General features: G+C 37.9%; 1 protein-coding gene across 3 annotated transcripts in view; it reads right to left on the bottom strand.

Annotated features, from left to right (window-relative positions):
* Positions 1-17,602: 17,602 nt before the first annotated feature.
* Positions 17,603-22,405, bottom strand: part of CHL1 (cell adhesion molecule L1 like) — a 78,556-nt gene continuing 73,753 nt past the window's right edge. For all 3 annotated transcript variants that reach the window (XM_077770157.1, XM_077770159.1, XM_077770158.1), the window contains one exon: positions 17,603-19,777. In XM_077770157.1, the coding sequence (XP_077626283.1) occupies positions 19,561-19,777 (217 nt within the window). In that variant the 3' untranslated portion in view covers positions 17,603-19,560. The remainder of the gene's footprint in view (positions 19,778-22,405) is intronic.

The following is a 22,405-nucleotide window of genomic DNA, read 5'->3' as shown; positions in this document are numbered from 1 at the left end:
CTAGGGATCCTAGGGACTTAGCCCTGGGATACAAAACTGGCTGCAGGGCTCCTGGGGCGCTCTGTAGGTTAACCATCCAACTTTGCTCAGGTCAGGATCTCGTACTTCCCGGGCTTGAGCCCCTCATCAGGCTCTGTGCTGACAGCCCAGACCCTATAGTCTCCTTCAGATTCTGCATCTCCCTCTCTCTCTCTGTGCCCCTCCCCCACTCATGCTCCGCCTCCCGAAAATAAATAAAATGTTAAAAAATTTTTAATAAACCAAAATTGGTTTATTTAATAAATTTAATAAAACAAAATTGGCTGTGAGAACTTGGGCTTCTCCAAGTGTAATTTTCCGTATTGGAAAATAGTTCTTATAAAAGTAACCGAAACTTAGTGAGCCTGTGAAGATTAAAGAAGATAAACAGAGTTTCACATGAAGAAATCAGTAAATGAAAACTATTATTAGTATTGTATCCATTAATACTCAGAAGGAATGAGTAAACCACCTAATATAGGTGAGGCCCCACGTTAGTACCGTTGAAAATGTAGCATTAAATAAAACCGATAACGCGATGGTAGTCTTAGATGTTTTCTAAAGTAAAATAGCTCTTGATTCTGTAATGCAGGTGGGCGCTTAATGACACACAGACATTTAAGGGACGTGCTGGACTGTACCTGAGCCCTGTGTCAGGAAAGCAGCCAGGAATGAGACACCCTCTCACCCTTTTTATGTTCTGAGAAAGGGCTTAGAGCAAAGAAACTCCTCTCCCCATGCAACGGAAGTAAGACGCAAGCACCGCCTGGCCCACCTGTGCCAAGGCTGGACACCGCCCCCGCAGCCCATTCTTTACCTCCTTAATGCTTTGTCTCCACCAACCCTGTGAGGAAATATTTCTTGACCACACTCGTCAATCTCCCTTCCTTCCTGAGGCCACTGAATTGAGACCCACCCCCGGATGGGGCCAGTACTCAGCGGGCCTCAATGAGGCGTCTTGTTAGTGCAAATCTTTCTCCTGGTTGCACCCTAGGTGCTCCCAGCCGGGTTCACTCCTCCTCCTCAAAAGAAAAAGAAAAACCACTTTTCCCTCAGCTCTGGAACTCTTGCTCATCTACATCCAGAAAAATCTCTCCCTCTCGCAGTGGTCTAATTCACCACTTTTAATGATCTTTCAGAATAGTCTCTTTTCACCTAAGTCCAGGTTTATTTTTAATTTGACGAAGGAAATCTGAATGAACTAAACATTTGTCAAGATCGTCTGGGAGTCTTGGATTAATTGGCTCCTCAGACTGTTCTCGCCTCTTTCCTACGGATTGCCACTGTTGTGGTTTCTGCTACTGAAGTTGCAAATTGATGGGTACAGTAATGTATGATCAAGCAAGGGAGTTTTGGCTTCCATTTAGAAAGATCGCCATCTGAGTTTTTACTATCTAACCCAATTCCAAGTATGTCAATAAAGCTTCCTGTTATTCAGCGTCGTGTATAGAGCTGAAAACTGAGCTATTTTACCAAATCAGTTTTGGGGTGATTCAATAAGATACATGAAACGATTTAAACCATGTTTACCCTAAAGAGCAGTGGATGCGATCAAATAGTCCCATTGTGCTCTGATGGAAGGTTTGCATATTAAAATGGTTGGGATTCTCTCTAGAGCAGTATGTTCTACTTGGAAATAAGCTGGGCTTGCGTTTGTCGTGACCTGGGGAGAACTGTGGTTTACAGTCATGTTGGTTTGTCCCCCAATTTCAGTTTTGCTATTTCTTAGCCACTGAGTGTTTTAGGGACTTGTCTGTGTCAAAAGAGCATCACTTACCTCTCATGGTTTGGGGAGCATTGAGTGTGGACAAATCACTTAGCACAGAGCCTCAGACAGGCTTAATAAATAAATACTATTATTATTAACAAGTAACTTTATTCAGTTTTCTTCTGTCCTTTTACTCATTGGAAGAAGGTTTCTCCGTGTCTTTGGGGGAAAAGGTAAGCAGTTCTAGGACTTTTCTAGTCATTTTAAATAATTTCAAAGTGCTTTGTCAGTTTAAGTTACAAAACCCATCCTCGGTTTGGAAACTAGAATGTCTAGATTCAGATAATATTGATTTTAAAATAAGCAATGTAGGGGCCAAGGGCAGGCCGCCGAAAAATGTGCCACTTTGGCAAATTGATTATTTTGAATTAAAAGTTACTCAAGAAAGCAGCCAGTGAAAAAAGAACACTCTGACCCCCCTCTTTTGTCTTCAGAAAGCAGGACATTAATCTCTGACGTGAAAGGTATAGTCCCTGTACCAGGAATGAAAGAGACATTCTAATCATCAGATATAAGGGATTGTATGCTGGAAAGGCTGCATAAAATAACTTTGTGACTTCATTAATATACTACTCCAGGTCAGATTCTGGTTAGAATTCCTTACTAATTGAACCTCCCAAACATAAGTTTCCTTTTCCTGTCAACTTCTCACAGATACAGTTTCTTTGTGTGAAATGTGTAAAAGCGAGACACCTTGGTCATCTCTTTAGACCTCAGCTTCATTATGGGGTCTCCATGTGCACCTAATTTCATTTTTTCCCATGAATCTGTCTCAAGTCAGTTTAATTCTCATACCAGCTAGAATACTTTTGAAGGGCAGAGTAAGATTATTCCTCCCCGACACCAACATATGGGATCTGGATGGCGTGTGGGAGTGTGTGTGGAAAACCTCGATCATCCGTTTCTTCATCTCTAAGTCTGGCAGGTGTTGCGGATTCTTCCTCTCCTGGAGGGTTTTATCAGTTCTTGGGAGACCAGCTGCCTTTGATTGCTGAGCAACTCTCCCCACCAGCTGCATTGACTATAGCAAATAGATTTCACTTCTGATCACTTATTCCTGCGTAGTTCCTTTAGAACCCAGCAGTCCACTGCCGGCTTTTAACTGCTGGTGTTATTTCTCCTCCAGGAGAGTGTTCTTGGGCAAGGTTTGACCATTAGCGACCTTCCATCCCATGCTGCTTCTCCTCCCTCATGCATCTCATGAAGACCTCAGTGAACATCTGCCCATCTTGTGGCCTCAACAGAGTGGGAGAGCAACGAGATTCCAAAACAGATTGCTTTCAGCTTATCTGCCCTAAATTATTCATCTCTCACTTTTTAGATTTTTCAGATAGAAGCTAGGCTCTTGTGTTTTTTCAAACTAAAGTGACCTTTTCAAGGTCTCTTTAAGGTTCTGTTGAAGATATTGAAGTTATTTCCTCTAGAAGCAAATGGTGAAGCACTTCCAGCCCTTCCTCTTGAGGAAGAATAGTTGAGGTGGGACTCTGGGCATACAAGATGCTCCACAATTCTTACCCTCAGTGTTGGTGAACTGCTTCAGACACATCTAACTGGTTCTTTTTTCTTTTTTTAATGTTTATTTTTGAGAGAGGTGGGGAGCAGAGAGATAGGGAGACACAGAATCTGAAGCAGGCTCCAGGCTCTGAGCTATCAGCACAAAGCCCAATGCAAGGCTGGAAGTCACAAACTGTGAGATCACGACCAGAGCCAAAGTCAGATGCTTAACTGACTGAGCCACCCAGGCACCCCCAACCCTTAACTTTAGGTGGTTCCTGACCACCTAAAGCTTGCAAGTTCTATCATGAAGGCTCTTTTACAATACTCTTAAATGTTAGCATCAGATAACTGAGAGATTTGAGTTTATTTAATATTCTTTTCCATTATTATTGGTTTATTAAAGTTATTAAATAAAAAGCCCACTTTATAGTAATACATAGGTTTTTGCACAGTTAACATTAGCTCAGCATCAGGAAGGATTCTGTCAGGGAATGCAGGAAACTCCCAAAAGGCCCAGAAGAGAAAGGAAATAAATAAAAAAGAAAGCATAAGGATGAGTTTTAATGCTCAGCATAAATTTCAGATGAACATCAGCAGCATGGCCATCAGTCAAGTGGGTGGTACGAGCATTACAGTGGACATTTTTTTTTTTTTACTTCTGATTTTAGAGAGAGAGCAAGAGAGACAGATCATGAGGAGAGAGAGAGAGAGAGAGAGACTGAGAGAAGGAGAGAGACATTGAGAGAGAGAAGCTTAAGCAGTCTCCATGCCTAACGAGGAGCCTGACACAGGGCTCAATCCCACCACACTGGAACCATGACCTGAGCCGAAATTAAGAGTCAGCTGCTCACCTTACTGAGCCACCCAGGTGCTCCTACAGTGGACATTTTAGCTTCCTTCTCAATGTATATCCTTCCTGATAGAATAAAAATAGTAGCAGCTATTAGAATACGATTTATTAGCAAGCATTGTGCTAAACACTTTTAAATTCATTACCTCATTTAATCCTGTGTTGTTCAGAATGCCAAAAAGAATTTAATAATCTGTCTAAGAATACATGATTAACAAACAGAAGTACTGAACTGATAAACGGTCTATCTGGATCTATAGCCTGAGCTCTTAAACACTGTGCTGGTTAATGTTATTCTGGACCCTTCCTTAGGTTTTGTAGTCAACTTGTTCAGGGTCTGGTGTCTTTTTCGCACCATCGATGTACTCAGAGTGTGAGGAGACAAACATGTCCTGAGAGTTTATTCATATTTCTTTAGTTTGGCTGGAGAAGTATGAAGTCATTTACCAGTTTATGGATCAAAATTCTCTTTTAAGTTTTCCACATGGTCCACCAGGGATACAACCAAAATCAAAATCAGTGATTTGGTAACATATTCAAAAGGTATATGTTGTAAATATAAACAACAGAAAATAATTTTTTACTTCTTTGGAGAGAAGCAGATAACCTCCTGTTAACTAGAGTATTAGAGATTATGCAGTATATGGTTTATAAATGCTAAAATAAATAGATCTAAATTTATGGAGGGAAAGCAAGCAAGGAGTACACTGAAGAGCTGGAGAGGAAATGACTGATTTCTACAATGTCCTGCATGATGTTAATAGAGATTCTATGAAAAATAACTGTAAGAACAAAAAAGTCTGGGTCTCCTGGGTGGCTCAGTCAGTTAAGCATCTGACTCCTAAACTCTGTTCAGGCTATGATCTCATGGTGGTTTGTGGGTTCAAGCCCGGCATCAGGCTCTGCACTGATGGGATTCTCTCTCCCCCTCTCTCTTTGCCTCTATCTGCCTTTCTCTCCCTCTGTCTCTCACCCTCTCAAAATAAATAAATAAACTTAAAAAAAAATCAAGTCTGTGATACACTGGATTAAAGGACTTCCATGCTATTACTTCCTCATTCTTTAACATTCATTTTGATTCTCAAAGAAGGGATAAAGTTTAGAGTGGATTCACGCTCCTTTGATCACAGGCTCTTGTTCTCCCCATCCATCCACCACTCAGAAGGAACACGTGTTACAGAGTGAGCTGCCAGTGCTCTAGGGAAATGTCTTTGAAAAACAGTAATCTAGGTGGTCACGGGAAGGAAGCCACTGTGCTAGTAAATCAATGTGAAGGGTGATTTTTGGGAAAAGATTAGAATCAGACTTGCACAGGTCTTTTTGTCTAAAGAAAAGTCAAAACGGTTTTCTGGTGAGAAGGAAAGTGTCCAAGTCAGATGTTTCACCAGTAGGAGCACTGCATAATGAGCTTTCACATTCAACCTAACCATCTGATGTGTGTGCCCTGAGACGGATGGCAAGACTCTGGCTTCTCTTTGAAATTTTAAGTGATAAATGCTTATTTTTGGCACCAAAAGTCACGGTCTTTTTTAGATACTGATTTCCCAGCTGAAATAACTCATCATAATGATATGCACAGACTGTACACTACAGATAAACTTCCTTCTGCCATCTGTAAATGGAGCATAAACAGTAGGAGGGCACCGTGGCTACAATATGCAGCTTCTTTCAGTAAAACCCAGAGAAGAGCAGATGTTAGCAAGGAGAATGTTACAGTGCTTTCTCATTTATTTATTATTTTGCATCCCGAAGTGTTAAAGGAGTGATATTAATCTCATTTTGCATTAAAGGAACAGAAGATAAGCTCTTCTGGTAGGAGGAACCTACCCATGTTATTGTGGAAAATGGTGCAGTTATGATCCCTTTCACAGAAGCAGACTTTCCTGGATTCTCAGACTCACTTTACTCTTAGACACTCCTTCCACATGACTGAGCCCAACAAAACTGTCACCCATCTAAGGCTCAGGCTGACAGCTCAGAGACCAAACAACCTTATGCTATGACCCTTATAAGCTAATTCTGAAGTCACTTGGCCATTCCAGCTCTTTGGTGATGACCCCACAATTGCCACGAACACTGCAACCATCAACTTTCAAATTTGTTCTTAATTCTACATGGAAATAGTTGCCGAGATTTCTTGAGAGCATGAGTTATTTCCCACTGAATCTAAGTGATTTCAAACCAAAGAATTAACTCCTGAAGAAGTTCCCTTTTAATAAGTAATAAAATAATCTTCAACAAATGTGGCAAGTGGTTAATATGAGTAATCTCAGATATGGTATAAATGGGTGTGTAGTATTTGCACACTCTGAAATGTTTAATGACATCAGAACTCTTTACTCTTATATACATACAGTACTTTTTAAGTTACAAATTACCTTTGCTTACTTGGATGACAAGTAAATCTTAAGAGAAGTTGCCAGGGAAGGGAGGGTAGGTATTTGAAACCCAGCCACGTGAATAGCCCAAGAGCAGTGGCTGAATGAAATGACAGAGTCTGTGTTCCTCTCAAGGCCACATGTTTCAAAGGCCACCACGCCTTCCACTGTGCCACAACATCTCCTGCTAAGGTTACACTTTTAGGTATTTATTTTTGGATCTAATCGAAAGAGATGACTTTGGCAGGTAACGATGATAAGGGATTGCTAAGAATTCTTCATATCTCCACTGACTAGTTAATTCTTCCATGTGTGATGAGCCCGAGTGACTATCCTTTCTTTATAATATTCTTGGTAACAGTACTAACAGTACTCCTTCACTTTACTGAATATTCACCTGTGTGCCAGCACCACTTTACAGGCATTTAATAATCATAGCCATAAAGACAGAGAATGAGAGAGAAAGAGTTTTCTCAATTACTGTTGATGAAACTGAGTGCTAGAGTTCTGAGAGATCAGAACTCCCTTAAGGTTATTTGGTTATTTAGCTAGTAAGTGGTGAGGCCAAGAATTGGATCCAGGAATCTCTGACTCTTAAAACCTATGGTTAGTAACCACAAACCCGGGAAAGGCACATATACTGCATACCTGCTGCCACTCCCTATTCCTATTTCCACAGCAGATGTTGCTAATCGTGGCACTGTTTGTTGGCCTACCTCAGTGTTCTTTCCCTTCCGGACAGCCATGACTATGTGATTGGAGATGGTGTGTTAAATGAGTTCCATTGTTTTACGAAGTATACAGATGTCACAGTTCACATTCTAAGCCATTAAGACATACTTTGAGGGAAAAAAAAAACACAGCTAATGTTTTATCAGTGATTATTACCACCCTGTCACTATCAATATCATGTAATGCCATTTATATATATTTTTTAGTTGTTGACAAGTAGGAAATGAAGTGAATGATCCCTAATTTGGTACTGAAGCCCATGTGGCATGAGAGTGATGATCACATACTTTGTTTGCTATAGAGTCTGCATTTTTAATTATTTAGGCAAGTGTCATCACTATAACTAGTTCCAAAGTATAAATAACATTTTAGGTACCATGTGTCTAACCATCTGCAGTATTCCAGCATAATATGTGTCCCAATGAACTTGACTGTATAGTAGGGAGTTGTACAAGTAATTAGTTGCATTCTCTGTGTCCTCTGATCTCACCACAGCTGGCAAAGAAAGAAACGATTTTGTAAGGAAAAATATAAAGAAAAATCTATACCTTTAATGGGTGGGATCATAAATGTTGTGACGATTTGCCCACAGTCCCAAAGAAAGTATAAAGGTCTTGAAGTCCTTGAAGAAGTGGAGACCTCCTGTGTTTCATTAGTCTCTGAAAATCCTCACTTAAACTGTAAAGATGGAGAACTACTCACTCAAGGGGAAGCCCAGAAGTGGGCTACTAGAAGAAGCCCATCCTCTATCACTTCTTTCTGTTAAAATGACTTCCAGAGAGTTGTCTGAGAAAGACTGCAGGTAATGATCATTTTTGACATAAAGATTTCAAATGGAGTACAATCCCCCGTGGTTTTGCTCTTCCAGGTTTCAGTTACTGGCAATCAACTGCGGGCCCGAAGCAGATGATCCTCCTCCCAAGGGATCATCCAAAGGTCAGGAGCAGCCTCATGCTTTGTCACAATGCCTACAGTCATTCACCTCACTTCATCTCGCCATGTAGGTGTTTTATCAGATCACATTATTACAAGAAGAAGAAAGGTAAGTACAGTATTAATAAGGTGTTGGGGGGGAGGGAGAGAGAGAGACCACATAACTCTCATTGCAGTATAATGTTCCAATTCTATTTTGTTATTATTATTGTTGTTAATCTCTTAGTGAGCCTAATTTATAAATTAAACTTTATCATAGGTGTATATAGAAAAAAGCACAGTATAGTAGGGTTGGGTACTGTCTGTAGTTTCAAGCACCCACTTGATGGTGTGGGAACATACCCCCTGTGGATAAGGAGGGGCTGTATGGGGGAGGGCTATCAGAGAAGCCTTAGCAGTAGAGTAGAAAGATGTGTGACTTCTGGCGGGGTTAAAGACAATAGTTCCCACCGAAAAACTGTTTTCCTGTGACTCATGGCACTTATAGTGGTTAAGATGTTAAGATGTTTTATAAATAACCATAACATAAACTATAAGAGATTTATATTTTTATAACTAGTTGTGGAAGGCTCCGTTTTAACTATCACAGTCATTATCTTAGGTGCTTTCACACATGACGATCATTATATTTTACAAGTGTTTGTATTTGTTTTACAGTGTCCATGTCCATGAACCGTTCGGTGAGAGACTGTTTTGTATCTTGTTATTTTAGTTCTGATTTTCTCATTCATCCCTTCCCACAAATCTGAAAGTTAGCTATTATTACAGATAAGAAAACTGCATTTTGAGAGGCTTGCTAGGTCAGACAACGAGAAAGTGGGGCAGCCAGTCTTTGAAACATGAAACATTCGATGCACACGTACCTAAAAAAGCAGAAGCTACCTTTTGGCTTTCATCACTACAGATAAGTAATCTGACCTTTGCTACATCCATTTTACTGGGCTCATTCTATAAAATAATATTAAGCTAGATATCCTATTTTTTTCTATGAAGGGATTTGAATTCAAACAGTGACAGCACAAACATAAAATGTGTTACAGAGGTTTTTAATATAGAGAGATATACAGATATATGGCTATCAAGATAAGATAGGGAACTCCAGTGTGCACCTTACCATGCAGTGTAACTAGAGCAGGGCCGTTGAGAAACTTGCTTTTTTAGGCATCAGTTTCCTCTTTTAGAAAATGTGGGATCAACTAGGTCACCAAGCTAAGGATGGTGAATCAACGGGGCTTCACAGAATTTCCCAGGCCCCTCTTTTAAATGCCAAACTGTGCATATGAGCAGCTTTGGGAATCTGATTAAAGTTCTTATGGATTTTCCCAGAAAATACACATATGCACATGGAGGTACCATTTCTATATTCACCAGGGTACTGACTCCCTGATTATGAACTCTGGAGGTTTCCATTATGACATTCTGTCACTATAAAATGCTATTTTTATAACAGGTTTTATTTCAAAATGACCATTTTTCAAATTCGCATTATATTGATATTTTTTCCCTTAGAATTTAATATACATTGTAGGAAAATGCAGTATTCTTAATTATATTCCTAGAATATATTTGGGGGCTTCCTATACATTTTAATACATATTGCCAAATTACTATATTTTATTTTTTTACCAGTTGGTGTTACCAAGTTGGAAGTTTACCACTCCCTCTGCCAACTCTAAACATTCTGATCATTCTTGATCTGTGTCAAAATCGTGTTCTAATAGTGTTCTGTTTCTTTAAATTTTAGTTTTACTACTTTATGATTGCACTGGGTTGAGATGTTTCAAGTTTGAACTTGCCACAGCTACAAGTTAGGTTGTATGTTTTTCTAACATCACGGAAAACTCAGGGAATGGTGAATATTACCTCTCCAATAAGCTAGAATTTCAGGCAGAAGTATGATGTAGATGCTTTCTCTCTGGAGAACATAGTTCTGTAGTGGTACCTCATTCTGCATAGTAATCTGCATGTTTCCTTTCTCTTACCATGCACTAGGTGTCTCCATTAACACAAAAACATCTTAAAGATTTGTGAGACAGAGAAGCTTGGAAAATCCTGGGAAGTAGATTAATTTAGAAGGAGTTTACATTAATCTCTTATAAGCATGCACTTTAAGAGCTGCTGGAAAGTAATAGATGGAGTGGGGTAGGAACTGAGTAGGGGTATTGCAGGATTTAAGAAAGTTCTAAGATACTTATCTAAGTGCAGAAGGACTTTCTGCTCAGATTGGGAGAGAACCATGAGCAAATGTGAGATTGCTCTGCCACAGAACGAAAATGGATGCTGAAGCAATTTCCCAACCATTGTAAAACTTCTCACAGTCCACCAATATAAGTGGTTTTATTCACTTAATTAAAAAAAAATCTAATACAATGGGAGTTAAACAATTTTTCCTAGACCATCATTTCTTGGGGTAAAAAAAAATAAAACACCTATCAGATACTACAAAACATTGAATATAGATACTACTTGTGGATTTTAGCCCATAAATCATGAAGGGAATGTGCTATTACTTTTCATTCTGAAAGTCAGCTTGCTATGTCTATGAAAATATCCAGAAAGCTGATGGAACATGATTTCATTCTCTTTGAACTCTTCTCAAGTTTAGTGGATTCTTTTTTTGTTTGTTTAGTTTATTTATTTTTCAGGGGGTGGGGGCAGAGAGAGGGAGAGAGAAAGAATCCTAAGCAGGCTCAAAATGGTTAGTGCAGAGCCCAACATGGGGTTCAATCCCAAGGACCATGAGATCATGATTTGAGCCCAAATCAATAGTCAGGCACTTAACAGAAGGAGCCACCCAGGCACCTGTATCTGACCGTTTTCAAATCTATGCATTGTTGTAGGTCAGTGGTTCTCAATGTGTTATCTGAACCAGCAAGGGTAATGGCTCATGGGAACTCTGGGCCCCAGTTTGGGCCCCATCCCAAATCTACAGAACCACAAACTTTGGGGATGAACTAGAGCACTCAGGTTTTAACAAGCCCTTGGGGTGATGCCTCTTGAAGTTTGGGACTATTAATTTGAAAGATGCCAGTTATGTACGGTAGTATACAGTTCTATAAAAGTATTTAATTATTACATCATAATGTGTAATTAGCACTTTTCACAGAGCTGAGTTACTTGCATATTTGAACTCATTTTTATCTTTACAACAGTCCCATGATATGGCTACTACTATTACTATTTAGCTACACATATAGTCATCAGAAATTAGTTTATCATTCATTGTACTTGAGTTATTCATATATTAAAGAACTGGGAAACATGAAATTTGTTTTTAAAAATAATAGAAATTAGTGATCACTTTTATCTGTTTCTACCAGAAAGAAAAAGGTTAAACTAGGAAACTAATTTTTTAATGTCCTAAGTATTATAATTGATCACACTTCAAGATTTGAAAAATGCCAATCCCTCCAAAATTAGAAAAGACCTATGTAATTCACAAAACTTGAATTAATGAAGGCCAATAATAATTATAGTGAGACCACAAGTTAGAAGTAAAAGATGGAGTGTAAAATCCCTAAGTAATCGACACATAATACATGCTTAATCTTGAAAACTGCCAAGATAAAAAACCACCTTGATGAAAGAGTGCTTTCTGTATGTGTCTTATATTACTTTGAAACACTTCCACCTAGTGGTTGAGTCTTTCAATTACATATTTTATTAGAGCAGTGCAATTATGGTAAGATGTTTTCCACTGTTTAACTTCATCAAAAAACCACGTGTGGATTTTTAAAAATTCATTTTAAAACATAGCTAACTTTCGTACTCTACATAGGAATTTATGGCTCACAATATAATATTTTCTCTGCGGAATTACAAACATACATTATAGACATTTTAATTATCATAATTACTCTAATATTTATTGTACTGCAGTTAACTACTTTGTATGTACCTTATTGAAATTTACCCAAAAGGAAATTTGTACTGATTCTTATGAGTGGAAGTACTGAGTTACTTATTGAGTTACATAATTGTTTTTTACAAAACATTAAAAACTTCTTTTCCTGAAAGCAAAAGAAAAAAATTTTTTTCTTCTCTGATCAGACCTGCTGTGCACAATTTTGTGTTTTTGAACCTATCTCTATGTCTATCTGTATATCTATCTATATTAGATGTAATGGACATAATATTCTATTAGTTTCAGGTGTACAACATAACGAGTTGATATTTCTATATACTTCAAGATCATTAGTCTAATAACTCTAGTATATTCTAAATATATGTTTTTAAAATGTAAAACTCAGGCCACTATGTTTTGATAAGCAGATTAATTATTTTCTCTTCTTAATATTTGTTGCATTGTTTCCTGTTTGGTGCTTTAGCTCACTCAGTCACCGAACAAATATTTATTTAGGATCTATTACAGGCTGGGGCTGATTCCAGTTATCAGAGCACTGAACAAGACCAGAGAAGTTGCTGTTCTCATGGAGCTTACATCGTAGTGGGAACAGGAATGGGTGAAAAATCACATAAGAATATAAATTAATACAGTAATGATTGATATAAAGGAATAACATAAACAGCACCTGACTACTTTACAGCTGATAATCACAGACATCTTCCCTGAACAAGTGACATTTAAATAGAATGGAAACTGGTTTATCCGAAATTCAGGAAAACATTCCAGACAGAATAGCAACTGCAAATGTCGTTAGGCACATAAAAGAATTTTAGTGGGCTCTAGAAACACAGAGATGGGCAGAATGACCAAAGCATAACTTTGGAGGAAACGCTGTATGAGATAAGGCTGGTAAGGTAGCAAGGTCATAGGGTTAGGAATTAGGGATTTTGGCTACATTTATTGAATAACCATTAGTACAATCTGGTTTATATGGTACAAAGCTCCCTGTGATTGTTTCATACATTGGAGAAGAGAGCAAAAAAGGAGAACATAAATGCATTTAAATATATATTTTGGAGTTAGACCTAATAGGAGGTGATGTAGAACAGTAAGGGAAAGAATGTATCCAAAAATGATTCTAAGTGCTTTGGCTGGAGTAACTAAGTGGATAGTGGGTCATTTATTAAGATAAAGCCCTGGGTAAGAATTGCTTTGGGGTACAAATGGAGACCTCTTTCAGTATCTACACTCGAATTTTTCTCAAATGCATTCATTATTTGGAATTATTTGTGACTCTCATTCTTTAACAAATATTTAATAAATATTCAGTGGAAGCCAGACACTATGCTAGATGACTGGTATTTCCAGTAAAAATGACCATGTATCTATTGTGTCTATAGAACTTTTTACACTAATAGAAGAAATAAAGGCAGAAATCAAAAAAGCCATACAAAAAAGTAAAATTGCAACTGTGTAGCACAAAAAAATGAGAGGTACCTAAAATGATGCTACACTAAGATACAGTGATTGGACGTAGTTACGGAAGACTTAGAATTTTCCCCTAAGGAAACCTTAAACTTGATAGTAAATCAGCGATTCTGTGAAGAAGAAGTAATAAACTTAAGGGACTCATCACAGGAAGGAATTTGCCAAATGCCTGGAGCTGATAAAGAGTCAGCCTGGATTCCTTACCAAAAGAACCTGTAGCAATCAATATATGGGCTACTAATTTAGTAGGGAGTACAATCCTAATAGGTTAGGATTAGGCATGAAGAAAAGAGAGTAAGGCAAAGAAGAACCAAAAGAAGGTACATTATTGGATTGGCCACAGGTAAATTGCAAATAATTGCTCTAATCCATGGGACCATCCAGTATAAGAGAGTGGGGAGGGGCCATGAAAGAAGGTTGGAATTTACCCACGCTCCCTTATCTCACTGAATACAAATTTGCTCCATAGGTTATGAATTCCTCCATGTTTCCACACTGAGTATGAATAGGCATCAGGCAGGGTCTCCTAGCCCCTCATGCCATAGTGTTCAAGGGACAAGCCTCCCAGCAAGAGGCACATCATGAGCATTTCTGTTAATCTCCTTCTGCAGTTAGTCTGTTGTAGTCCACACGGAGGGGCTCATGCTACAGTGGCTAGTACCATACAGATTAGGTCTGGGGAACCTGAGGTATTTGATACAATCATAATGTCAGGAATGAAGAGAGGAAGGATAGAATGGTGCATGGTGGGAGTGGGGTTTAGTAGGGGTCCGACCATGCAGATTGCTAAAGACTTACTAAAGATTTTTGTCATTATCTTAGGAACAATGGAAAGTCCTAAGGAAACAGCATGAAGAGGCATGTACTTCAAACATTACGCTGTCTGTATTCTGGTCACAAGGTTGGAATGGAAGCCAATGGACACAGACCAGTTAGCATGAAAGTGGCGCAGCCAAATGACCACAGTACAGAGCAGTGAGTAGATCCAGGAAATACATAGGCCATAGTTACCAACAGAATTTTGTCATGGATTGAGAATGGTGAAAGGGAGAAAGCTTGGTAAGGATAGGTTTATGGCTTGAGAGTACTTGGATGGATACTATTGCTTAAAATCACTTAATTGTAGGGGCGCCTGGGTGGCTTAGTCGGTTAAGCATCCGACTTTCGCTTAGGTCATGATCTCGCGGTTCGTGGGTTCGAGCCCCGCGTCGGGCTCTGTGCTGACTGCCAGCTCAGAGCCTGGAGCCTGTTTCAGAGTCTGTATCTCCTTCTCTCTCTGACCCTCCCCTGTTCATGCTGTCTCTCTCTCTCCCCTAGAAATAAAAATATTTAAAAAAAATCACTTAATTGTATGTACAGTTGAGAGATGTTGGATAGGTTTGGAAGGGGAAAGTTATTCATTCACTTTTGACATGCTGAGTTTGAAATATTCTTCAACCATTAGGAAAAGAGATGTCAAGCAGGAAGTCATAAATAAAAAGCCTCAAATATATGGAGAATCCTAGGCTAAAAATACCCTGAAGTCATGTGTCTGCACATGACAATCAAAGCCTGAAGGGTAAGACATCTGTTAGGAAAATAACAGAAACCTAACGCTGAGTCTTCAAAGAACTCCAGAGTCTGACAAGTTTGGATGCCATATTTTCCTCTTGGAAGAGTTGTCAGNTATATATATATATATATATATAAAATATTGTTTTCCCCATTGTATCTTTTGATCACAAATCTTAAACTGAGAAGTTTCTAAACATGATCACTAGGTTAACATTAAACTCAAACTTAGCTTTCTTTATCATTTCTAAGATAAAGTGATGGAGCGAGAGATAAAAGGATACATACTGGAATAATGATTCTGAGCCTGGGTTTTAGAGTCAAACCGCACTGGGTTTAATTTCCACCTCGAGCCCATGCTGGTTACATTTACCACATTTTTTAATCATGTTGTGCCTTAATTCTACAAACAGAATATTGTTTTAGAGGTTAAATGTGATAATGTATATAACATGCTTAGTACACGTAAAACACTTTTCAAAAATTATAATTTTTAGTAGATTGGGTGTCCCAATTACTCGCTAACCTTATTTGAAAGTATAGAATATTGAACATTTTCTTGAAAACTGACAGGTCTACATTGTTCTAAAAATAATCAAATGAATATATACATTCGTCTTAATTTTACATTTATCATTAAGTACAGAATTTATTGGCTTATTACATTTTGCAGATGTTGTTATTATATGGTCTATTTGTATGTATAGTCATTCAGATCAAAATACTTTTATTTATATGTCACTTGTGCTTTATTAATTTATACTTCATTTATTGATATTCCAGGATCAGAGGCACCTGAAGGTAAGGTGGATATAGAAATTCTGATTCTTCTTATCTAGACAGAAAAGAATACAAACATTTTTAGAGTACATGAAGTTGAACTTTTATTTGGAAAGTTGAATTTCTTGTATAATGAAAATATTTTTAAACCATACATATTCATAAGCATAATACAAACACCACCTACGATACAAACACATTTTAATAAAGTTCTACTATGAATATTAATCTAAGCCAAAAAAAGTAATCAGGTAAACCAGTTCTACATACCTTTCATCGCTTTTGAAGATGTAATCAAACAATTTAAGACACAAAACAAAGTAAGCTTTGGCTCAACCCTATTTACTTTACTATGGGAACACTAGGATATATACTACCACAAATTACAAACCCAACCCCGTTATAATCAATTTAAAATTGTTACAAGAATCATATCTTAATGGCATGTAAACATATTTAGGGCTTCGATTGGCAACTATGTTTTAAATGCTTAGAAAAACACACCAACATTTCTCATTATTGTTCTCTCTCTATCTCATCTCTTCCATGAATATAAAATAGGAAAAAATATTATTTGAGACTTCCAGCATAATTTCATTGTGCTTTACACCTTTATAAACATGGGTACATCTAAAATATCAGATGCCTTTACACCGATAGAATAATCCACCAAATTCACATTTTCTTATAAACACACATGCAAAATTAGTGAAAAACACTTTTGTATAGCAAAGACCCTGCTTACTTGTTTTCTGATTAATAATTTTTGATGGCATGTGCAAATCATACTGCTCACTGAACAGCAGACTTTATTTCCTGTAGATTTGTCTTTCTATAAAAATATATTTATGTGCTCACAGGAAAAAAGTTGAGTTGGTATGTGTGGGGTGACTTTTGATACATCGTTGGATTAACGGTTTATGAAGTTACAAGGCATCTTAGCTTTGATCATTTTCAGATTTTTCTTCATAAAAAAGAACACCCTGTGACAAAGATAAGGTAACTGAGATCATCATTAGCACTTCATAGTTGAGACAGTATGAAGCAAAGGGGTCAAGCAACGTGCCTAAGGTTTATGTACAAGATCAGCGCTGGAACCAGGAAGAGAACTTGGATTTTTCCAACCTTTGGACAGTTCTCTAGGAACTCATCCCCACCAACAATCCTTGAGATTATATACAATCTACTACATTAAAATAATATTGACAGTTAACAGAGAAAGTTAGTTCTGAACCAATTCTTCTGCACTGAAGATTCTTAGTAGAAGCCAAATGGTATTAAGAAAACGTATAGAGAATAATAGCAAGAGGCAGTCATAACATAACCTCATGCTTCATGTCTGTAAGTAAGTTTTGGTCTTTGAGAAAATAGGAAAAGGAACATCCCTGTTACTCAGACTGCTAAAGGGAAACACTGAGGTCTAGGAAAATCAAACACTGCAGTAGTCGTGTTAAGTTCTAATTTAAAGATTATTAAATTCAAAATAAATCTACTTCTAATGCTTTCTGGATAGTGTTTCCAACCTGCATGATTCTCTTAAAACCGTCTTGGCTGATGACAAAGAGAAGGAACTAGACTAATAGCAGAACTGTACTCGGAAGTCCCAACCTTGGCCTCACCGGTGGCTGAGGGCCAGAAATTCTTCCCGGGTATGTCAAAACATGAGAATCCTTCCTCCAGAAAATGCTTTAGAAATCTGACAGGGATGAAACTCAAGGTGCACTGATGGAAGTGTGGCCTNTGATGACAAAGAGAAGGAACTAGACTAATAGCAGAACTGTACTCGGAAGTCCCAACCTTGGCCTCACCGGTGGCTGAGGGCCAGAAATTCTTCCCGGGTATGTCAAAACATGAGAATCCTTCCTCCAGAAAATGCTTTAGAAATCTGACAGATGAAACTCAAGGTGCACTGATGGAAGTGTGGCCCCTCGTACACAAGGGGGACCAAGATGCCCTTCCTTTTGGAAACTCTGATTTCTGGGAGTTTGGTCAAATCCTGAGCCCATGACGTATTGTTTTAAATAAGACATTCTTTTGCTGCCCATGCATTTTGGAGGACGCACTAGGTAAAAAATGACCACTAGATACTCCATGTGGATTACTGCACTGACCATTACAAACATCCCTAATTTCGGTCCACAAGAAACACGGTGGGCTGCATAAATCAAAGTCAGGATTTAACAATGTATAGCCATAGCTACAGTTCAAAAACTAAAGGAAAATCTGTGATTTCACTTTCACTTAAACATAATCAAGAATTTCATGGTAGGGTTAAAAAATCTTTCCATAAAGTGAGAAGTTGAACACTGGATTTTACTGGCATGCATGCACAGTCCTTCATAATATTTTTAAACCATTTTCATGTACAATTTTAGAAGGACTAGTAGCCCACATGCCAGAAAATGAATTCCCTGAATTTGTGCTGACTTTGACAAAAGAACAGAGATCCCACCGTGAAGATGTTTAAAATGTGAAAGGCAAACCCTTTATAGAAATGTCTACTGTAAACAGTTTTTCTTTTGGGGGCTGGGGTAGGAATATACTCACAATGAAACCTTATTTTGAAAAATATGAAAACATTTCCCTCAATATTTATATGATATTTTATTTTGAGACTGTTGGAAAAAGCAATATAAGAACAAAATCCAAACGCTTTATACAAAGTCTTCAGTTTTGGAACCTCATGTTGTTGGCTGTAGCTCTGGAATGATGAAAAATGTTATCTTACTATATACTTTAGCTGTACAAACATGCCTGTTCATGTTCTTTTTCTCACTTCAAAATAAAACACATCTGTATTTTAAATTGTGTAAATATTAACATAATATGTACAATGCATTCATGAAATATATGCAAGCATATCATTATATAAACATAGAAAAAAAAGTAAAAGTGGTCAATTTAGAAATGAAGATATTAAATAGATGTAGCTAGGAGACTCCAGCATCCCGGATCCCTTGGCCTGTTCTTTCATCAGATAACTGCATCCTTTGCAGCTGAATTTAGTCCAATAAAAGAACAAAAACCAAAGATGGTTCTAGATGTCATAAGTGATATAACCAAAAGATTCATGTTAAAACTGAAAAAGTCAGAATTCTGTTTAAACGTGACCATCTCTGGGCAAACAGTTAGGCGCTCAATAAATACGAGTTGATAGTTTACCTAGGACTCCTGCTACAAAAAAAAATTAAATAATAGATTTAGACTGTATATATTCAATGAACTGTTTTAATAAGACATTCAAATTCCTCTTTACATTTTAAATAACCAGTTTGCCTCCCATCTTTTTACCTGTCGTGAAGCAAAGTCACTAAGACAGTTCTCAGAGACTGAATACAAATGTGCACACAGAGGAAAAACCACAAGGTAGCAACAACAATGCGAACACAGTGAACAGTAAAACCAGCCAAAAATGGAGTACACTGAAGGGATACTTTGGATTCAGTTGAGGTGAATCTAAATACAGGATCTGTTTTATGTTCTGAATTTTCAGCACCTGAAAAACAAAACAAAACAAAACAAACAATATAGGCCTGTAGTGCTTGGCATTTTATTTTTTCAAGGCAGTGCTATTTTCTCAACATAATTACAAGATGTTCAAATTCTGGATGAAATCTTATGCCAACACGTTTCTATTCCTATGTGAAAGTTCTTGCTCCCTTGAACAGATAAATATGGAAGGTTGGTGTGAAACCACTGATGTTTACATGTGATACATTTACGCTCGGAGTGGAAATGTTGCTGTAGAACTGCCATTGCTTTCAACAGATCCTTTCTCCTTAGATCCAGCGTACGCGCCGATAAAGGATCCATCTTCGCTGAACAGACCGTGGTCGCCTTCTCCGTACTGGACTAAGCTGTCAGCACTTTCTGTGGCCTGCATATCCCTGTTAAGGGATCGAAGGCTTCCTTTGAGAGGTTTCTCATCACTGTCACTACAAAATAAAGAACAATTCAACAAAATCTGATATGAGATATTCACATAAAGCAAAACTCATGCGTATGTTCTTTTTTTTTNCACAATCCTCCTCCATGCCCATCCCCCCCCTCCCACCCACATCCATCAGTCCTCAGTTTTTGTCAGCATTCAAGAGTCTCTCATGGTTTGCCTCTCTCCCTTTCCCCCACCATTTCCGCCCTTCTTCTCCCCCTTGTTCCTCCGTCAAGTTCCTCCTAATCCTCCTATATGCGCAAACATATGATATTTGTCCTTCTAATAGGTCTTAATTTTTAAGACATTCACATCAGCATTGCAGAGGCATAAACTATAAATTACTCCTTCGCAAATAAATGTGTACAAAATCATAACCTATTTGTGTCCTTCTGAGTAACTGAGAAACTATTTGCTATTATACACAACACTTCTGCTTCCCTTTAAAAATGGGAGTTTTGAGACAGGCAGACATTTAATCTGTTGATATATAGAGACGATAATGTTATTCCCTTTGATTTCATGAACTTTTCAAACTTCCAGTCATCAAATCTTGATCTCTCGTGTTTATCTTTTATCCTGTACATACCCCTACATCCTTCCAAAATTTGCTCTTTTGATTAGGTTAATCAATCAAAGTCTGTTTCTGGTAAACAAAGAATTTTCTTTAATATAGTTGATAAACTCAGGTTGGTAGATTTTTTTTTCACATGGCTGGCATTTTTAGAACATAAATATTTATAGTATCCTAAATTTATTATTTGGGTTTTATTCTTCAATAAAAATTACTGAGTTACTAAAGTGTCTATAAAATGATACGTATTCTAAGTTTCTGGATCAAGATCTTGTTTAAGTACTAACTACTATCACACTGTAAAGCTGTTTGCTAAGTTAAATATTTTATAACATTTTAAAAAAGGAATTATATATTTGGAAAAATATATAATTGGAATATGATTAGCACTTTATAATTTTTGATAATCAGTGTTGTTCATCAAATAGGTCCATCTGTCAGCTGTATTGGAGCCGGGCAGGGTGACACTTCCCTGACGTTTCTGAGCTATACATTTCCAGGGGACTTGAGCTGGCCCAAGAAAAGTGAGCAAAGTTGGCCTGTGTCACTTCAGAGCCAGTGCTCAATTTGCTATGTTCTATTTCTACCGCTGTGGTGATCCTGGATTCTCATCTACCAAGCACCACTCCTAAATGGTCAAGATGACCAGAGCCAACTGTATTGGACACATAACTTGAGAAAGAAGATTTTGGAGTTGCCTTTGACAGCAGCATTGCCCAAGCTATCCTGACTCAGGCAGTAACTGGCTGCAGAATCGAGATGCTTACAGTTAGAAAAACAAAAAAACAAAAAACAAAAACAAAAATGTGGCATTAGCTTAGGGACCAGGTAACAAGTAGTGAAGAAACTATTACCAGAAACTGGAAGAATGACAACTCATGTCATGAGCAAGAACAGCATCCAGTAAAACTGTCTCCTGGGGTAACTTGGAGACTAGGTAATTTTCCGGATGAACATGTAGTTTTGGGAAAAGATGATGGAAAACATTAAGAGATTAAATAGATTTAAATTAAAATATTAATAAATACTTTTGTCAATGGGATGCCAGGTTAAACAGTGGATGGCTTTATCAGGCAGCAGAGTAAGCAGGAATGAGTCTTTGAACAAGGCATTATCATAGCTTTTCTCTTCCCTATAAAACTGAATGAGTAATACTGTATTTAAAATATCTGTGTTTAAAATTTTAAACAATAGGCCCCTAATGATTCCTGCCACATGGAATCTGAGCCACAATTTGTAAATCTGTAAAGTTTCAAGTTTCCCTTTCTCTCTCGGTCTCCCTCCTTCCCTCCATCCCTCTCTACTTTCCTCTCTTCCCTCTTTCCTTCCTTCTTCTCCCTTTAATGATCCTTATTCTGGAAAGAACTTAAAATGATTAATCAAGAAATGTAAAACTATAAAAAAGAGCTTTTAATAGGTGCAAAAAAGAAAAATTAGTATAGAGCAAAGTAGAGCCTATAATGAGGTTCAAATGCACATCGGTTAACCCAGGACAGCTAGTCAGAATGCTCCATTTCACCGAAATGGATCCAGGGATAGGCCAGTTAGAGTTGATCAAGTCTCTTTTCCATATGAATTCTGGCCTCCTGTGTAATAAAGGCCGTATAACCCTGGGCCCCCTTGGCTGCAATATACAGAGGACCTGATGGCAAACAATGCCATCTCAAACACAAATGGCGAAGAAATGGGGAGGGTGGTACAAAGAGGAAGATGGTGACCCACAACAGTAGAATGAGAAGTCTAACACATCGTCCATTAAGATATCCTACAATTCCCACGTTGGGGAACACTGGTTTTGTTTTTGTTTTTGTTTTTAGAGAGAGAGAGAGAGAGAGAACACAAGAAGGAGAGAGGGACAGAGGGAAAAAGAATCTTAAGCAGGCTCTATGTTCAGCAGGGAGTCAGGGGTGGGGTAGATCTGACAACCCTGGGATCGTGACCTGAGCTGAATCAGATGTAGAACTCAACCAACTGAGTTACAGAGGCGCCCCATATGGTTTTTTTCTCTTGTTTGGCCATGCTCTGACCAGTGCTTAACAGTAGCAGAGCCCATTTCAT

Source organism: Crocuta crocuta, unplaced genomic scaffold (assembly GCF_008692635.1).
Source record: "Crocuta crocuta isolate KB4526 unplaced genomic scaffold, BGI_CrCroc_1.0 scaffold812, whole genome shotgun sequence".
NCBI lineage: Eukaryota > Metazoa > Chordata > Mammalia > Carnivora > Hyaenidae > Crocuta > Crocuta crocuta.
Note: the sequence above shows the minus strand (reverse complement) of the source record. Positions and strands in the feature narration are given on the sequence as shown.